Raw genomic sequence first — 20,863 nt, forward strand, 5'->3', positions numbered from 1 at the left:
CTGAGCTATTCGATAAATGAATATATATCTAGACTACATACTAGAGCTCTATGGGGGTATTGGGGGCTGTTGATAATCTCTCAATATGTGTACCTTCTCCCACACACACACCTCTGTACAAAAAAGACTATTTATAATTAAGATGTTTGCCTTGTTTTTAAGGACCTTACTGGAACTGATTTGTACATACAGTCAGCTGATCTTTTGCATCCGGTTGTTTATGCCACTGCTGTAATTCTGCTGTTATGTCTCTTAATGATCATCATCAGCTACATGTACCATCACAGGTAAGTCATAGACAGACATTTGTTTTATCAGATATGTACATGTGAGTTTGTGTGCATATAAATATGTAGATGAACATTTTCTTATAGTCTTGTGAAACTGAACTATTTGTTAATTCTTTCATTGTTTGAGCCACAGAGCTTTAGTACAGGCTAATGAATGGTATAGAGTAATTATTAAAATCAGTTGAACATAAGAACAAACATTGAATGTTGTCCAGCCCTTGTTGAAATCTAGGGTATGCAAGTCAGCAGATTAGGAGTTTAATGAAAACAATACCACAATATTTCTCAAACAGTTGAAAACTTCTAGTAATGTATTTCTTATGTTAATGATCAGTGGTTTGAAGTTAAGGAAAATAAGCTATAATAATGAGCAACTTGCTTGCCAATGCCACATGAGAAGAACTATTAAGAGAAAGGTATAATTTGAAAAGTGGAGGAAAAGATCAAAAGAAAACACAAAAGTATGGTTACTTGCCAGTATGAAATTCAAAAAGTATAATGCAGAAAGCATTTCATTCTGTCTTATAATTGATTATTGCTGAAATAGTTTAAATTAGTGATTAAAAAAAGTTTGACAAGTAGATGGTTATAATCTGAGTACATTTACAGCTAGCATGATTAAACTGTAAATAAATAATACAAATTGTATCCCTTGTGATTTGGTGGTTGTTCAAGTTCTATGACAATAAGTGGAGGCACAGACAAAAGTCTTGTGTGTCTTTGGAGAAGATAATCAAAAGCTTTTTCTTCCTCTCCCCCCACCCAAGCATGCCAAACCAGTTTTCATTGATTTTCAGTTCCTTGGCATTCTGATAAGTCATTCATCCCAGATATCTGTCTCAGTTGACTGTTAAGCTTTCACTTGCATGGATTTTTCTCTCATTTTCTTTTGGCCTTTGTTAAGCTTTAAGGCAGTTTTCAAATTGTATCATTTATTTGTGGTATTCTGTGGCAGCTGGTCTACTGGGTCACAAAAAAATGTTTTGCTGGTTTGTCCGAAGCCTTTCTCAGGAGTCTCCTTTCAGAGCAAGGAGTTTATCTTCATTAAAAATTTTCTCCCTCTGTCGAGTCTAACCATCTCCAGGATTCAATTGCCAGCTACTCTAATAATAAAAACAGAGTCCATTATATAACAGTAAACACTGAGAAGAGGCCAAAGGGTGCTGAGCTTTGCGATGGCTGGAAGATTGATTGAGCAGAGAAGAGAGCATTGCTTTGAGCCAAAAATAGTGCCATTGCTGTCTTAAGCCCTTCACACAGACCCTGAAGTGGAGACTGAAACATGGCCATGTCAGGAATTTTAAAGTTGAGTACTGACAACCACCTTATTTAAAATTGCTTACACTCCGTTCAGCCAGTTTTCTGACATTGTTTTCTACATAATTGTGATTAAGATGTCCGTTATGCAATTTTAGCAATACAGAAGGGACATGTTTGCATATATTTAAGATGTTTGTTTAAGATATTCTTTGTCACACAGACTATCATTTCTTATAAATTTTCTTTTTTTTTTTTCACTTATTTTTGAGGAATGTGAAGAGCCCATTGTATTTTCATCTTTTCTTAGCATGTTTTATACAGAAGTAAAAACAGCTTATAGGATTGCCATGTCTGTCTGCCTATGGCCATGTGTCAGGAAGGCTCTACTTGAACAGATTTGGTTGAAATTTGTTTTGGGGAACTCTTACAGCAATAGGAGGCTAAAAATATATGATGAACCTGGCAATAATGGGCTCTTGAGGAATTTTTGCTGGATCCACTGTCACCAGAGACATACTGCAGCAAATATGCTGAAAAGCAGAGAATGAATAACTTATCTGGCTAAAGTTAATTGAGAAGTTATCAGGCATTTCCTTTTCATTCCTCTAAACTAATCGAGGCACATGAATTTTGCTCATCTATCAGCAGATAGTAACATATTAAATGTCAGCAGAAAGACCCAAGCAGTGCATCCAATCTGCCCAGAAAACATTTTTTTTAAAATTATTCTTAGGGTAATTGTTGCTCTGTGCAGGTTTCCCCAGTGAACACGGGTTTTCCTTTTCTTCATTTCCATCATTTAGCAATTAGGCATCCTCTGTGTTTATTCCATGCTCTTTTTAATTATATTACCATCTTTGGCCTCAATACCTAGAAATCTATAAAATCATGAGAAGTCTAGAACAGGTAAATGTGAATCGGGTATTTACTCTTTCAGATAACAGAAGGACTAGGGGGCACTCCATGATGTTAGCAAGTAGCACATTTAAAACAAATTGGAGAAAATTATTTTTCACTCAACACACAATTAAGCTGTGGAATTTGTTGCCAGAGGATGTGGTTAGTGCATTTAGTGTAGCTGGGTTTAAAAACGTTTGGATGAGTTCTTGGAGGAGAAGATTATTAATTGCTATTAATCAAGACGACTTAGGGAATAGTCACTTCTATTACTGGCTTTAGTAGTATGGGATCTACTTAATGTTTGGGTTCTTGCCAACTGGCCACTGTTGGAAACAGGAAACTGGGCTTGATGGACCCTTAGTCTGACTCTATGGCAACTTCTTATGTTCTTACCTCCTCTGGGAGGGCATTCCATACACCCACTATACATTCCACAAAGAAATAATTCCTGACATTGGCCCTTACTCGACCCTCTTGCAGCTTCATATTATGACCCCTACAACTTTATTTTCATTGAAAAAGATTTGATTCCTGTACATTATTAATATCTTTCAGTTATTTAAATGTCTTTATCTCTTCTCTCCTCCAGTGTATACATATTTAGGTCCTTTTAATCTCATTTCATATCTCTTTTGGTACAGACCCCACACAGTTTTAGTCGCCTTTCTATGGACTGCATCCATCCTGTCTCTATCCTTTTTGAGGTATGGTCTCCAGAGATTAAAGCAGTACTCCAGATGAGGCCTCACCAATGGACTATACAGGGACATTATCACTTCCTTTTTTCCTACTCTGTGCAGCCCAACATCTCTCTAGGCAGCTCAGCATCCCTCTGGCCTTAGCTACTGTCTTGTCACACTGCTTTTCTGCCTTCAGATCATTAGACACTAACATCTGAGGTCTCTCTCCCAGTCCATGCACATCAGACGTTAGCCCCCCATTGCGTACAGCTCCTTTGGATTTCTGCACCCCAAATGAACAAGACTGTACTTCTTAGCTTTGAATTTTAACTGCCAAACCTTCAACTACTCAAGTTTTTTTAGATTGCTTTTCATTCTTTCTATTCCTTCAAATGTATTTACTGTGATGCAGATCTTAAATGGAGACAGAAGACAGCTAGATTGCTGATTTTCCATTTATAGCGACACATGCAGCCAGCAGCAATCCAGTCTTTTCTGACTCTGGCAGATGGTAGGTTATGCAAGTCACTGCAGCTGAATTGGAAATTGCTCCTGGTGGGTTAGGCCGTGGAGTGTTACTCCAGTGAAGTAGAGCCAAGTAGGGTGTCTGTGGCTCCTGGCTGCATTGGCCCATCAGCTTGGCTGGGGGAAGGGGGGGGGGGGGCTGGTGGCAGGAAAAAAGCCAGAGGAATCTGGATGCCTTTTTCCTCTCTCCTTTCTCCTCCTCTTAAAAAAAAATATTAAAAAATTAGATGAGATGGGAGTTGAATGTGACAGGATATATTCTTTCTAAAATACAGAGTTCCTAAGGAGTAGATCAAGCAATAAAGTTGCATGTCTGGAACAGATGAGTTTGGGGGATAGTCCTGGGATGGAAACAGGTCTGGGGCAGGCTGGGGGGGGGGTTCCCATTTTTGGTGGGAACCTTGGTCTTTTTAATTGTATCAGACCTCAGGATGGATGTTATCCCTGGCTCTCCAACCTCGCTCTAAAGGGTGGAGTGTGGGTCTGCTTCATCAGGCAAAGTAGCCTAGGTGGGAGTCCGTTTTGGACTTGGAAGAGATGTTAATGGTCTCAAACTTTGAGTCCTTGAGGTTAGGCTCAAAAGGCCAAAGGGACCATGGTAATGGGCCATGGGAGGAAACCTGGAAGAAGGTGAAATTTTAGTGGACAAAATGGATAAACCTTTCTTTAAAATAAAAGAGCTGACATCCATAATTGTGCAGGCTATAGCAGCCCTGAGTATATCCAAAGAGCAAGGAGAGGACAGAAGGTGAACCTATCCTAGAAGGTTTCTGCCAGCCCACAAAAGGTTTCCTCATCCATTGGATATGTAGGGATCTTATCTCAGTTTTGTGGGATGCTCTGGAGGCTGATCTCAAGGGAGGCATGGCAATGAATAAACTGCTGACAAACAAAAAAAAAAAACCCTTAAGGTCCCAGGACTGATGCTCTGGTTTTGATGTTTTTTCGCATAAAACCACAATATCATTGGAAGGCGGGACAGTGCTGAAGGATGGGACAGTGCTGAAGGATGCATAGGGTAGAAGAATTAAGGGCTTACTCAAGCAGTGCTTTGTGTTTGATTAAATCCCAGAGACTACTGGAAGATAGACCAAGGGGCTGTGCATGAGCCCAGGAAAAGGAAGTCCAGGTTTAGGGAAGCCAGGCATTTATCATACAGAAAAGGGTTCTCCTAGACTTAAACACTTAAGATCAGTGGGTCCTGAAGATTGTTATGAACATTAGAATTTTCCCATCATATTGCAGATGCCGATATGATTTCTCCATGTCATTTGCCAGTGAAGAAAGCTGGATCATCTGTTTGTTCCTTCAGTGGTTCCAGTGCCAAGGGAAGAATGGGAGTGGGGGAGGTACTTTATTTTGTAGTTCCTAAGAAGGTGTATACCTTTAAGTCCCTTCCTGGACCTGAAGCTGGTCAACAGGGTTCTTCAGATTATCCATTTCCGCATGGATATTCTTTGCTCAGACATTTTGGCAGTACAACAAGGGGCGTTTCTTATGACTTTGGACTGGACTGAGGCTTAACTCCACATGAAACTATCAGAGTGGACCATTGGAGGTTTTTCAGGTTAGTGGTCTTAAGGGAACATTGTTTTGAGCATTTCCCTTTGGATTGGCCATGGCTCTGTGAATCTTCTTCAAGTTTATGGTTGAAGTGGCAGTGGCACTTAGAAGGAAGATATTCTGGTCCACCCCATCTCAACGATTGGTTAATCAGAGCAAAGTCAGAGGAAGAAAGCAAGATGTCCACGGTATAAGTGGTTCACCACCTCCAGGAACTTGGCTGGGTGAAAAATGTTGCCAAAAACAAGCTAATACTGTCTCAGTTCTTGGAAAGGAAAATATTTTATAATAGAATTTGTCGTCAATCTCTGCTCTCAGATCAGGGGCAATTGAGGATGAGGATTCCCAGGATCTGGGATTATCTGCTGATTCTGGTATCCATAGTGTCGGTGCTGGATCTGGTTCTGTGGGTGCGGGTGCACATGCGGCTGCCAAAGAGCTCACTCTTTTCACAGTGAAGAGCACAGTTCCATGATTATGAAGAAAGATTAGCCCTAGAGTGTGAAGTAAGGAACAATTTAAGCTGGTGGCTAGAGGAGCTGAACCTGAGAAAAGTGATTAAGCTGCAGTCTTCTCCATGGATCACAGTTACTACAGATGCCAGCCTATGGGGGAGGGGGATGACGCATCCATAGTCTGGGCCAAATGACCCAGGGTTTCTGGAATATGACAGAGACAATGGTTGATCAATCAGCTGGAAGGAAGGCCATAAGGAAAGTATTGCATGTAGTCGCCTCAATGATCTGTAGCAGGGCAGTAAGAGTATTCTCAGACACTACCACAGCAGTGGCCTATGTCAGTTAACAGGATGGTATCAGAAATTGCCATTTAGCTCTGGAGATGGGATCCTTGCTCCAATGGGCAAAGTCTTGCCTAAAAGATCTTTGTGCAACCCATATAGCAAGAGTGGATAATGATGAAGGAGATCATCTCTGTCAGTTTATCTCAGTCGGAACACTTTGAATCCAGAGCAGTGGGAGTTAATGAGTCCAAACCTTTGGATAATAGTGGACAGGTGGGGGTGTGCCTTTGATAGATTTCATGGTGTTAGCAAAGAATGTAAGGGTCTCGGACTTCTTCTGCTGAAGGAGAGAAATGGGGTTAGCAGGTTTGGATGCCCTGTCTCAGCCATGGCCTTGTCATGATCTTTTGTATGTCTTCCTGCTATTGCTGATGGTAAAAGGCACTACAAAAGATTGGAGCACATCAGGGGCAAGTAGTTCTGGCGACTCTGGATTGGTCCAGAATGCTATGGTATGAAAATCTGAAGTGGCTATTAGTCGAGGATCCACTGTCTACCTCGAGTAGATGTACTTCTTCTCCAGGGTCTGGTTCATTTAGATCAGCGGTTCTCAACCAGTGTGTCATGCACCCGCTGCTCTCCCCCCCTCCCCTTTCACCTCAGTGAGACAAACACTGCTGCCGTTCCTGCCCGGGCTATCAGCACATTCAAGCCCTGAGGGGAACGGCAGCAGTATTTTGTGGAAGCTGGCAACAGGAACGGGACCTTTTCTTCTTCCCGCCCCTGTGGCCCGGAAGAGGAAGTGATGTCTACCAGGCCCATTTTATCTATTTATTTATTTATTTTGTGTTTTCTATGCCAGCATTCGTGATAAGAATCACATCATGCCGGTTTACAATTAAAAAGGGGTGTAAAAAGAAGATACAATAAGAACATAAACAGGTGCGGAACGAAAAAACGTTGCAGTTACAATATAACAGGGAAATACACAACTTGGAGCAGAGAAAATCAATAGGAATTTAACAAGGAGAAAGAATTTACAAATTTACAAGCCCATGGGAAAAAGAAAAGGCCATGCCTGCATGCTGCTGCTGCTGCAGAAGGAGCAAGTCACCGCTGCCCCCCCCCCCCCCCCCCCGGGTCCGACCTCCCCTTCTCTCGCCAGCACGACACCTGCAAGAAAATATAAAATTATAATAATCAAACTGCAAAAAAAAAAAAGGCTGGGGTGGGGTGAAAAGAATAAAATTACAATCTCAGCTGATTGCTCTGTGCCGCGAACGATCGCAGCAGAAGCAAACAGCTGAGTGCTGCCTTCTTAGCGCTGTGGGGTTGGGGAGCTCACTCCTGCTGGTTTCCAGCCTGTCAAGACACTGCTTTTAATAGCAGCATACTGGCTACCTTGTGCTGAAGGTGCTATGTGTGCTGAGGGTAGGGGTGAGTGAGACAGAGAGTGAGTCAGCATCTGTGTAAGTAAGAGAAATGTGTGAGAGCAAGAGACTGCTCAGGAAAGTCACTGGTATGTGTGAGAGAAAGAGATTGGTTGGGTAGGTGACTGGTGTGTGTGTATGTGAGAGATTGGTCAGGCAGGTGACTGGTGTGTGTGAGTGTGAGAGAGAGATTGGTCAGGCAGGTGACTGGTGTGTGTGTGTGAGAGAGAGATTGGTCAGGCAGGTGACGTATGTGTGTGTATGTATGTAAGGGAGATTGGTCAGGCAGGTGACTGGTGTGTGTGAGATAGACTAGTCATGGGCCCTAAGGAAGAAGTACGTGAGGACAGAGCTTCAGCAGCCCTTGCTGCTTCTGGTATGTGCTATTGGCCTACAATGGAAGGGAGTACGAGAGTTACTGGAGAGGGTAAGTAAAGGTGGCTTTTTAAGTTTATCTTTCTTGATTGACTGCCATTTTAATTATTAGGTATTATGTGATGTGTCTGCTGTTAGAAATTGTTTATTGGTGTTTGGATAATTTTTAATAATTTTGAAAATGTTTAATGATTGGATGTTCCATTTATCGGTTGTTTTGAAACATTTATTATATTCTAGTTTTAGAATTATTTTATATTTTTCGGGGAATGTATAAATAGAAATGTGGAGACAAAAACTGAACTGGAAACAGCAAGAAGCCAAACTCTGTATGCAGTAAAACAACGCAAAAACAAAAGCATTAGCTTTATGGTCACTTTATTCTGTATTTGGTGAGGGTCTGTCTGTGTTCTGTGTGTGTGATTCAGCTAAGGATGTTCTGCGAGCTTGTAGTTTCTTGGTAGGGATCTATAGCAGCTTGGCTTGTTCTGTTTTCCTAATAGGAGGTGTATTGGTATTTAGGGCCTGGTGTAATTTTTGCAATGCTGCCTTTTCATAGGTAGGGTTGTTACTGTTTGAGTTCCATAATGCAGGTGTAACTTTGTGCACATTAGTTTGTGTACATTATTTCAGATCATGGAAGTCTGATAGGTGCTATATTTTTGTTTTGCACAGAATGCAGAGTGGCTCTTTTGGGGTTCCATTCCAGTTTGTTTCCATATTTGTAATTTGTGGTCTTTCTGTACTTGGTGAAGGTTGATTCTGTGTGTGTGACCAAGCTGAAGTATTTTACTAGCATGTAGGCATTTGTATCAATATTATTTGTTGTGTTTTCTCAATAGAACATGTATTGGTGGTAAATTACTGTTTTTTCATAAGGAGGGTTATTGCACCTGGTAGGAGAGAGTGTTTATGTTGCTGTTATTGAGATGTCACCAGAAATATATTTTTTTGTATGGTAAATTGAACAGGGAATGTCCTAGTTCTGCTCTGCACCCATTGTTGGGAGTCGAGGGAGTTCCTGTGGAATGCAGTGTTTGTTTACATTTAGCCTGGTGATGGTCACATGTTCAGTGTGTCACGCATGTGAGAACCATCTGTGAGGTGTGTCCCGACCGAAAAAAGGTTGAGAACCACTGATTTAGATAAGTCTTCATTTTTTTCTTATGGTATGGCTATTGAAAAGGAATAGGTTGAGAAATAGGTTGAGGGCATATCAACCCTTTTGCAGGCAAGGAATAGGTCCATTTCACTGGCTTATGTCAGAATGGAATGTCTTTGAAGAGTGGTTCTCACAAGAATAGGTGACACTGTTTAAATTTTGTTTCCTTGCAGATGGGTTTCAAAAGTGCCTGGCTCTGAATTCCCTTAAGATTCAAGTGTCAGTGATCAATTGTTGTAAAAGGGAGAGTGCATGGGGAGTCTGTATGCTCATCCAGATATTTTAGGTTTTCTGAAAGGAGTGAAATATCTCCATCTTCTGGTAAGAACAACCATTCTGTCCTGAGATCTCAATTTGGTTCCGTTTGAGCCTAGTGGACAAGTGTTGATTAAAGATCTCATGATTAAGATGGCATTTATGGTAGCAATCTGATTGGCTAGACGTGCTTTGGAATCACAAGCCCCCTCATGTTAAGAAACATGTATACTGTACCAATATTGCTTATGATGGTGGTGTTACCATTTCACCTGAGCAGTCTCTGTGCCAGTTCTCAAGAAGGAAAACAATATGGAGCACTCAAAGGATCTTCGTTTGCTAGATGTGCAGGTTATAATTGACTTTAGAAGATTGCATCATCAGTTCATCCTCTTTTCTGGCCAGAAGGAAGGGGAAGCTGTGCCTAAGGGCACAATAGCCAGGTGGACCGAAGAGGTAATTGGTGTTTAGTGTTCAGGATCTTTCTTCCCATAGTTGGTGGAAATTTTTGTCGGGGACTGTTAATGATTCCCCTGGTCAGTGGACGAGTGGGGAAATTTTCATTGCGCTGTTACAGAAATACTGGATTGCTGCTAGCTGCATGTATTACTAAATAGGGGACTTTAGCAAACTAGTTCTGTCTCCATCTGCTAAGAAGTGAGCAAAACCCATTCCTCTCGACTGGTCTGACAGAACTTGAGGAAAGAAAATTAGCAGGTAAGAATACAATTTTTCCATTCAGCAGGATAAACATCCTACTGAATATTTACGAATAAAGTTGTTACGATCCCGGTCACTAGCTTAGTGACCGGGCTCTTACCTTGTGCTGCCGCGCCGCGAACCGCCGGGTTCCTGGCCTCCAGGGCCGCATGGCAGCGGCGTTTCCTCGTGGAAACGCCGCCGAAGACTCCTCCCCTCGACGGGGGAACACGCGCGCGCGAAGGGCCGCGTTTTGAGGCGTCTGCACCCGGATGTGCAGACACGCCCCCTGTGACATCAGACGCCGGGTAGGGGATTTAAACGGGGCTCTGGCGCTTCCAAAATGCCTTGCAACGAGGTCTCTCTGTTGAGCTCTAGTTGCCTTTCGGATTGCCTGGTTCCTGATTCCTGCTTGCCTGGTTCCTGATTCCTGCCTGCCTGACCCTGGTTTTGCCTGCTGACTCGGTTCCTGAATTCTGCTTGCTCTACTACTCTGCTTGCCTGCCGCCAGCCTTGACCCCGGTCCGTGACTCCACTCCGCTTGCCATCTGCCTGCCTTGACTACGGTTCGTGACCTCTACTCTGCTTGCCTGCCGCCTGCCTTGACCCCGGTCCGTGACTCCGTTCTGCTTGCCATCCACCTGCCCCGACTCCGGATTGTATTCTTCTCCTTGGATTCTTCGAGCTTCTCCTAAGTCCCAGCGGTCCGGGTCCCTACGGGCTCCTCCCGGGGGGACTTCGGGCTTCCAGGGCGAAGACTCCTAAGTCCTAGCGACCCGGGCTCCCACAGCTCCTCTGGAGGAGTCACGGGTTTCCAGGTGAAGACTCGTCTAGACCACAGAGCTCTGCCTCCCTTCCGTCCTCCGGGACGGGCGGCCCAAGGATCCACTTCCTGATTGAACAATCACAACAGTTTGCAAGGCCATGGATCCGGCAGATCTCGCGGGTCTTCAGGCCATTCCGGGGCTTGCTCAACGGCTGGTACAACAGCAACAGGTGCTGGATTCATTAGTAGCTACGGTGGAGCGCATGGCTACTCGTATGGATGCTGAAGCTCCTGCACCGGCCCCGGCTCCTGCACCCGCTCCGGTCGTCACGCTCCAGACTCCTACACAGCTGCCTGCACCTTCTCGATACGCGGGGGATCCCAAAGCCTGCCGTGGATTCCTCAACCAATGTTTTGTACGGTTCGCCTTGCTTCCCACTCAGTTTCCTGCTGACTCTGTCAAGGTAGCGTACATCTTTTCCTTGTTGGATGGCAAGGCCTTGAACTGGGCATCGCCTATGTGGGAAAAGAATGACGCCACTCTTTCTAATCTGGATCTCTTTGTGGCCAGTTTCCGAGCCGCCTTCGACGAACCTGCTCGCCAGACCTCGGCGACTTCCGAATTACTGCAAATCCGTCAAGGAGCACGCACATTGGCGGAGTATGCCTTGGAATTCCGCACTCTTGCACTTGAGGTGGGGTGGCGTGATGATGCTCTTCGGGGAATTTTTCTTGAAGGTCAGGCGGGTCGGATTAAGGATGTACTAGCCGCCAGAGACCTTCCTGAGGACCTCAACACGCTCATTGAACTCGCTGGACGCATTGATCAGCGCTTGCAACAAAGAGCCAGGGAAGTACGCCCTCCACGACGCATGTCGCCCTTAGCTCCTGCATTCTCCAGACCGCTTATGCCGGCTCTCCGGCCGGCGGGGGCCTCTGCCGAATCCTCTTCAGAAGAGCCTATGCAGTTGGGAAGGACTTCCTTATCTGAAGAGGAGAAACGCCGCCGCCGGACACAAGGACTGTGCATGTATTGCGGTGGAAGAGGGCATTTCCTTTCACAGTGTAAGGAACGGCCGGGAAACGCTCACGCCTAGGAGTGATGGAGGAGTGTCTCCTGGGCTGTCTTAATGCTGCTCCTCAATGTACTGTACCTATAACTTTAAAATTTCCAGGAGGTTCCTTCGAGATGCGGGCACTGATTGACTCTGGGGCTGGAGGGAATTTCATCTCCCACGCACTGGTACAACGTCTTCAGATAACTACATGCCCCCGTGAACCTCCGTTGCGAGTCACCTCCATCCAAGGGACTTCTTTGCCCGGAAGCATTTCTGTGGCCACAACCCCGATCACACTTCAGACCGGGCTTCTTCACGAGGAGGTGATCGCTTTTCTCGTTTTGGAGAGGTCAATACATCCCGTAGTCCTTGGCCTGCCCTGGTTACAGCAACATTCTCCGGTAATCCGCTGGGATGATTTACAGATTACCCAATGGAGTTCTCAGTGTTTCCAGTCCTGCCTAAAATCTGCGGTGATTCCACCTATTCCCTTGGCACACGCCGGACCGATACTTCCGGCTCCATACAGCGATTATTCTGACGTTTTTTCTAAAGAAAAGGCGGAGTTACTGCCCCAACATCGTCCCTTCGACTGTGCCATTGAACTTCTTCCCGGTACAGCACCGCCCCGGGGCAGGGTGTATCCTCTCTCTCAACCAGAGACTAAAGCCATGTCTGATTATATCAAGGAAAACCTCGCTAAAGGATTTATACGTCAGTCTAAGTCATCTGCTGGGGCAGGTTTCTTTTTTGTGGCTAAAAAGGATGGGTCCCTACGGCCCTGCATCGATTACCAGGGTTTGAATAGTATTACCAAAAAGAACCGTTACCCGTTACCTTTGATCCCGGAGTTGTTAGGCTCCAAGGGGCTCGAATTTTTACTAAGTTGGACTTAAGAGGGGCCTACAACCTGGTGCGTATCCGTCCCGGAGACGAGTGGAAGACCGCCTTCAATACCCGGGACGGACACTATGAATATCTGGTCATGCCATTCGGCTTATGCAATGCCCCCGCAGTGTACCAGCATCTCATGAATGAGATCCTTAGAGAACTGTTAAACTCCTGTGTTATAGTTTACTTGGACGACGTCCTCATCTATTCACAGGACCTGAACACTCATCGTCGGCAGGTCGGACAAGTCCTACAGATTCTCCGGGACCAGCGCCTCTACGCAAAACTAGAGAAATGTCTCTTTGAACAGGACTCTTTGCCCTTCCTAGGGTATATTGTTTCGGCTACTGGATTCAGCATGGATCCTGAAAAGTTGTCCGCCATCAAAAAGTGGCCTCAGCCTGCTGGATTAAAAGCATTGCAACGCTTTTTAGGTTTCGCAAACTTTTACAGGCACTTCATTCCGGGATATTCCCGGCTGGTAGCACCTTTGACGGCCTTAACTAGGAAGGGAGCAGATGCTCGCCAATGGACTTCTGAAGCTTGTAAAGCGTTTCAGGATTTAAAAGACGCGTTCCTGTTGGAGACTTGTTTACGCCATCCTGACCCTCTACGTCCCTTTGTTGTGGAAGTGGACGCTTCCAGCGTGGCTGTAGGAGCAGTATTGTCACAACACTCCAGTTCAGGAAGATTACTACCATGCTCCTACTTTTCTAAAAAGTTCACTCCTGCTGAGAGTAACTATGGAATAGGCGATAAGGAACTCCTCGCCATCAAGTTGGCTTTTGAAGCTTGGAGGCAGTGGTTAGAGGGAGCTCAACATCAAATCACGGTTTATACTGACCACAAGAACTTGGAGTTCCTTTCACAAGCCCAGCGCCTCAATCCCAGGCAAGCTAGGTGGTCGTTGTTCTTTAGCCGGTTTGATTTCATTCTTAAATACCGACCAGCCTCTAAGAATGTTCGGGCAGATGCCCTGTCACGGAGTACCATCCTCGAGGAGAAAGATGATTCCCCACAGTACATCATTGATCCTGCCAGGATCTCTCTTGCCAGCACCAGTATATCCGCGCAAGGAAGGGTGGTAGTGCCCTGACGAGACCGGAGAAAGGTCCTTGAATGGGCTCACGACTCGCTTACAGGAGGTCATGCCGGTCGAGGAAGAACCTTAACTCTCTTGAATCGTTTCTACTGGTGGCCTCGGGTGCGACAGGATGTACAAGAATATGTGGCGTCCTGTCCAGTATGTGCCAGACAGAAGCCTCTCACTGGTCGCCCCTGGGGGCTCCTGCAACCTCTGCCAATTCCCACGGAACCTTGGACCCACATCGCCACGGACTTCGTGGTAGACTTACCTCCCTCAGAGGGAAAGACGGTAATTTGGGTTATTGTGGACCGTTTTTCTAAAATGGTACACTTGGTACCTCTGCCTAAACTTCCTTCAGCACCAGAACTGGCAAGTCTTTTTATACAACACATCTTCCGGGTCCATGGTCTCCCGCAAAGCATTGTCTCCGACCGAGGTCCCCAGTTTACCGCTCGCTACTGGCGGGCTCTTTGTAAAAAATTTGGGGTACAGTTGAACCTATCTACCGCTTTTCACCCCCAAAGTAATGGACAAACGGAACGGATGAATCGATCTCTCAAGTCCTTCCTCCGCAGTTTCATTTCAGAGAAGAAGGATAATTGGGTTACCCTGCTGCCCTGGGCTGAATTTGCATACAATAATCACGAAAATTCAGTTACAGGCCAATCTCCATTCCAGACCGTCTTTGGACGCCATCTCAGGTCTCCTGTTCCACTTCCCGTGGAGGTTGCTTCACCAGCAGCTCAGACTGTAGCCACTCAACTTCATCGTCTGTGGACAGCTCTTCAGTCACGACTCTCCTCGGCAGCACAAAAGGCACGAAGAGCAGTGAATCGTCATCGACGTCCTGCCCCAGTGTTACTGCCCGGTACTAAGGTATGGCTAAGTACCAAGAATCTGCATTTTTCCGGTCGATCCCGCAAGTTGGCTACGTCTTCCATCATCTTTGCGTGTTCACAATGTGTTTCATGTGTCCCTTCTGAAACCAGTTGTGCACTCCCGTTTTCATCGACTCACTCCTGATGATATCTCAGTCTCATCTCCTGGGGAACCTGTTTACCAAGTACACGAGGTACGCGATGTACGCTTTCACAATCGTCGATGGGAGTATTTGCTGGCATGGGAGGGCTGTGGGTCTGAGGAGGACTCCTGGGAACCTGCACGAAACATTCTGGACAAGTCTCTGCTAACCCAATTCCATTTGGACAATCCCGGAAAGCCCGGTCTTCTACAGAGGGGGCGTAAAGGGGGGGGGGGGGGGTACTGTTACGACCCCGGTCACTAGCTTAGTGACCGGGCTCTTACCCTGTGCTGCCGCGCCGTGAACCGCCGGGTTCCTGGCCTCCAGGGCCGCATGGCAGCGGCGTTTCCTCGTGGAAACGCCGCCGAAGACTCCTCCCCTCGACGGGGGAACGCGCGCGCGAAGGGCCGCGTTTTGAGGCGTCTGCACCCGGATGTGCAGACACGCCCCCTGTGACATCAGACGCCGGGTAGGGGATTTAAACGGGGCTCTGGCGCTTCCAAAATGCCTTGCAACGAGGTCTCTCTGTTGAGCTCTAGTTGCCTTTCGGATTGCCTGGTTCCTGATTCCTGCTTGCCTGGTTCCTGATTCCTGCTTGCCTGGTTCCTGATTCCTGCCTGCCTGACCCTGGTTTTGCCTGCTGACTCGGTTCCTGAATTCTGCTTGCTCTACTACTCTGCTTGCCTGCCGCCAGCCTTGACCCCGGTCCGTGACTCCGCTCCGCTTGCCATCTGCCTGCCTTGACTACGGTTCGTGACCTCTACTCTGCTTGCCTGCCGCCTGCCTTGACCCCGGTCCGTGACTCCGTTCTGCTTGCCATCCACCTGCCCCGACTCCGGATTGTATTCTTCTCCTTGGATTCTTCTAGCTTCTCCTAAGTCCCAGCGGTCCGGGTCCCTACGGGCTCCTCCCGGGGGGACTTCGGGCTTCCAGGGCGAAGACTCCTAAGTCCTAGCAACCCGGGCTCCCACAGCTCCTCTGGAGGAGTCACGGGTTTCCAGGTGAAGACTCGTCTAGACCACAGAGCTCTGCCTCCCTTCCGTCCCCCGGGACGGGCGGCCCAAGGATCCACTTCCTGATTGAACAATCACAACAAAAGTTATCCAGGTAACATTTCCTGGATATTTTCAAATTTAACTAGCTATGTTTGAATATGACTGGTTATTTATTTATTTGAGTTATATTCCACTTTTCAGACACTTCAAAGCGGATATAAATACAATAAATAAATTACATTCAGATGTGTAGGTATTTATTTATTTATTTTTATTTATTTCCCTGTTCCCAAGGGTTTACACTCAGCCTCATTTGCTAAGCATTTTTCCCCATAGATGCAGAATAGGAGAAAAGCCCCCCAAGTTTGTACCTGAGACAATGGAGGGTGGTGAAGTGATTTGCCCAAGGTCACAAAGAGTGGCAGTGGGATTTGAACACTGCTCTAACCACTAGACTATTCCTATACTCAGCTTAAAGTTATCAGAGTATATGTACCCAGATAACTTTACCTTAACTGGCTATATTATAAGGGCCGGATTTTAAAAGGGTTACGCGCAAAAGGTACGCGTGTAACCCTTTTAAAAACCCCCTGCGTGCGCCAAGCCTATTTTGCGTAGGCTTCTGGCGCGTGCAAAGCCCCGGGACGCGCGTAAGTCCCGGGGTTTTCTTGGGAGGGGGCTTGTCGGGGGGCATGTTGCGATCCGCGCGTCATTGGGGGGCGTGTCGGGGGCGTGATGCGGTCGGCGCGTCATCCGGGGGCGGTGCCGTGGGCGTGGTTTCGGCCCGGGGGCATGGCCTCGGCCTCCGGACCAGTCCCCGGACCGGAACATGGCGCGCGGCAGCCGGGCTGGCGTGCGCAAAGTTACGCCTGCCTTGAGCAGGCGTAATTTGTGCGACAGAGGTAAGGGGGTTTTAGATATGGCGGGGGGGGGGGGTGAGTTAGGAAGGGGAAGGTGGGGGGAGGCGGAAGGAAAGTTCCCTCTGAGGCCGCTCCGATTTCGGCCTCGAAGGGAATGGGCAGCGCGCATAGGGCTCGGTGCGCGCAAGTTGCACAAATGTGCACCCCCTTGCGTGCGCCGACCCCAGATTTTATAAGATACGCGCGTGTCTTATAAAATCCGGTGTACTTTTGTTTACGCGCGCGCTCTTTTTTAAAAATGTACCCATAAGGATATAGCTAGTTAAGTTCTGAAAATAGAAATTTAAAAAGCTTTTGTGACTATTGGTCCAATCCTCTATACTACTAAATGCTTGAAAGTTATGTTGGGTATTGTGCTCGATCTTCTCCTCTTCCCCCAAAAGATAGTAATAAAGTTGCAGGCCTAACTTCCTGAGAGAGGATCCAATCTCTCCTCCCCCCCCCCCCCCCCCCACACACACACACGTCCACAAAATATATGTGCCTCCAGATCCCCTTCTTCAACCTGCCCTCCCCCCTTGGAGCCTCAACCTCGGTCCTCCTGGCAATCCAAAAAACCCCAGAGCCACCGGTATTGTGGTGCATTCGTACTGTTCCCCTGGTAGCTTCTAACGTTTCTTTGACAGTAGTGCTGAAAGTCTAAGCTACCAAAATTGCTATCAGACAGCAGTGCATTGCTCTCAGAGTATTATTCTGATAGCAGTGCTGGTAGCTTACGCATCCAGCTTCGCTGTCAAAACAGCACTGGAAACCACTGGAGCATTACGAGTGTCCCACGATCCCAACGACCTTGCAGGGTTTCAGGGGTGCCGAGTGGGGTAGAAGGATTCAGGTTGGGGTTGTCATGGGAGGAGGGGAATTTGAGGCAAAATTAATTCTGCCCCAAAATACCCTCAGAATGCCTCCTATTTATCCAGATACATTTTATTCAGTTAATGACATAGCTGGATAAAATGTATTTGGTTAAAGGTGGCAGATATTTAAACTGCTGGGTTTATGCTGCTAACTCAAGTCTAGAAAAACCCCTTTGAATATTGACTTTGCTACAAAACATATGTTCTTCATGGTTACTCTGCCAGCAACCATATTACAAACTTGATTATTTTCTGCATTGAATTGTTGACATAGATGGCTATTTACTGTAAAGGATGAATTCTTAAAGGGTCAATAATTTGACTTTAAGGAAGATTGGGTGACACAGTTATTACCCTTTGTTATTTGATGACTTACTATTATAAAGGAGTTTTCTTGTTTGTGGCTGTACACTGGACTCTATTTTTATTATTAACCTTATGGCTGATTTCCCATGTTTTTTGTTTGATTCTTGATACATCACCATGAGCTTTCTTAGAGTTGGAACCCTCGCTTCTTCTCTTACTAAACAAGAGTCACTGTTACATTAACATATCATCAGTAAGGTAAAGCTAACTTTGTCATGATGTTTCATAGTCTGCTCAGTAACAGGCCGATACAGTACAGCACGTTTTCCCTTACCCCTTATTCAGTAAGGGGAGGAAAATGCGCGTCCAACCCACGGCACCTAATAGCGCCCTCAACATGCAAATGCATGTTGATGGCCCTATTAAGTATGCACGTGCGATTCAGAAAGCAAAATGTGCAGCCAAGCCGCATATTTTACTTTCAGAAATTAGCGCCGACCCAAAGGTCGGCGCTAATTTCTTCCGGCACCGGGAAAGTGCACAGAAAAGCAGTAAAAACTGCTTTTCTGTGCACCCTCCGACTTAATATCATAGCGATATTAAGTCGGAGGTCCCGAAGAGTAAAAAAAAGTTAAAAAAAAAATAAAAATTTTAATTCGGCCCGCGGCTGTCGGGCCGAAAACCGGACGGCGTCCAGTTTCCGAGCTCGTCCAGTTTCCGAGCTCGTGGCTGTCAGCGGGCTCGAGAACCGACGCCGGCAAAATTGAGCATCGGCTGTCAAACCCGCTGACAGTCGCCGCTCCGGGTCAAAAGGAGGCGCTAGGGACGCGCTAGTGTCCCTAGCGCCTCCTTTTCCCCGTTTCTACCGCGACACCTAATTTGAATATTGCATTGCGCGCACCGGCGAGGGGCCAGTGCGCGCGCCGGAAGAGCGGGCGTTCGTCCGCTCTCCCGCGGACTTTACTGAATCGGGCCTGGAAGAGAGAAACCGCAGGGTCAACCATTTGGTGCATGAGCTTGACAGGAGCCTTGTTTTCACTGTGCCAAAGGTTTCTCTGTTACTTCTACTACCACCACATACTTTCTCTCTTACACCTTTACTATACATTTCATTTCTTGTGCACAACAAACAAAAAGGTAGGTGACTTGAGTCATATTATAGAGGTGGTTGCTCTAAAAACTGGAAACTTTATTGTCCAAGTTACCAAGTACTTCATAATTACAGCTCCCAGGCACATTTGCAGAAAGGAACTATGTGTTCTGATATTACAACTTGTAAGAGAGTCCTGTTTTCAGTAGGACCATATGACTACTAGAACTCTGCACTGTGGCACTCAATACTAGAATGCTGTTCCTGATTTGGGTAGATCTCAGTCCATTATTAAAGCAGCAGTGCTCCTTGTGTTCTTTCAGTTATCAATTTGCCTATTGCTTTTGTCTTTCATTCTCTAATGGTTTTATTCCTATGTCTCCTTTCTTTGTGCTGCAGAATTTTATTTATGCATTGTTGTATTTATTTGAAACAAAGAATGTGTACATTTTTTGGATACATTGTCCTTTTAAAATTCTTCTCCTTGTGGCCTCTGTTTAGCTGCTTGTTTTCTGTACATGCTGATGCCACAACTAACAGCAGCACAGTTGGACTTTAGATTTCTTCTACTACTAGTGTTAGTTTTCTTCTGAAATTAGATTAAAAAGAGAAGGGGGTGGCCTTAAAATTGAATGTGTTCTATAAACTGGATTTTTAAAAACTTAATTTAGTATTTCTGCTACTTCAAGCATGAATATGTTTGTGTTTTATGTTAGCGTTTTCCTCTGCATTTACTCAGGCCAATCCCCACAAGTGGGTTGTTGACCTCTACCAGCAGATGGAGATGGAGAAAAAGCAGCAATCATGGACATAAGCTCTGCCCCAACATCAGCCCACCAGTATCCTCTGTGTTCAGTAGATGGTGGACATTCATTTCCCAACTGGGGTCTGCTTGTAGTTTAAAAAATAGGAAAATTAAGAAGAAAGGAGAAATTTAATAGCACCGCTTGAACTTCTGAGATGATGCTGGTGGGTTCCTCCGTCAATTGACACCTGTAGACTAGCAGCCTTTCAGATGAGGACTTAAAAAAAAAAAAAAGTAAAGTGGTTGAAGGACAAAGGAAGTTCGGCGATGAAGGCTTTCACCTTCTCCCCTCATAGCCAGAGACCCAGTCATGCTCTCAGCCAGGGAGGGCTGAGCTCAGGTAAAAATAAATAAAGGAAAGAAGAAAGAGAATAGGGAAGTTTTTTCCCCTATTCCTTCAGTACCAGGTCTTCTGCCCTCGGCATAAGTGGTCAGCATCTTTCCCTTCTCCCTCTCATGACTCTGGGGAATTTTTGTGAGGTGCGGAGGTGGTGCAGCCTCGGCAGTTTGAGCAGCCTTTGGGCTAGGCTCCACTCTGTCTTTAGTTTGTCGAGCTGCATGGTAGGCCGCAGTGATTTTTTCGCGCTTTTCATATGTGCCCTTTCGCCGCGCAGCAGTTTAGTGGTGATGCGCACATGAGTGCATACTGAAGCGCACTTACTGAGCGCCTTCTTCGCGTGTACTGAGCACCAGCTTGGTCGCTTACTGAACGTAAGCGTCCTTAAGCGCATGTCTTATTTCGGCACACAAAGTCGAGGCAGCTTGGCGCTGGTGACAAAGAAGTCAAAGCTTTTAGCGATCTGTGTTGCTTGCCATATATGAGCAATACAGTCAGGGAATTCTGTGAGTCTGTGTCAGCGCTGTCTAGATGCTCAAAGTGATTTCCCTCTGACTGATTTTGCTGATGCTGATCCATCCCTTCAAACAGGGGGGGCATTGGAGCTAAGGGTGACACAAGGGTGTCCCCTTCTTCAGTTAACCCTATGACAGTTCTTCAGGGAATGTTCGGTCAAAGGATGTCAGATTGGGGCCTGGTATGAACCCATCCTCCTTTTCCTGAGTGGAATTCTTCCAGGGACTACAGACCTTTCTGCAGGGTCACCTTGCAGATATGTCAATACCTTCATACTCAGGGTTCTAATTGTCTTGTCACCACATGCAAGTGCTGCAGTGCAGTGGTCCCTGAGGA

General features: G+C 46.1%; 1 protein-coding gene across 3 annotated transcripts in view; it reads left to right on the top strand.

Moving 5' to 3' along the window:
* ADGRA3 (adhesion G protein-coupled receptor A3) overlaps positions 1-20,863 on the top strand; it is a 462,035-nt gene that overhangs the window by 353,875 nt on the left and 87,297 nt on the right. For all 3 annotated transcript variants that reach the window (XM_029590300.1, XM_029590282.1, XM_029590290.1), the window contains one exon: positions 163-287. In XM_029590300.1, the coding sequence (XP_029446160.1) occupies positions 163-287 (125 nt within the window). The remainder of the gene's footprint in view (positions 1-162; positions 288-20,863) is intronic.

Source organism: Rhinatrema bivittatum, chromosome 1, assembly GCF_901001135.1.
Source record: "Rhinatrema bivittatum chromosome 1, aRhiBiv1.1, whole genome shotgun sequence".
NCBI classification, from domain to species: Eukaryota; Metazoa; Chordata; class Amphibia; order Gymnophiona; family Rhinatrematidae; genus Rhinatrema; species Rhinatrema bivittatum.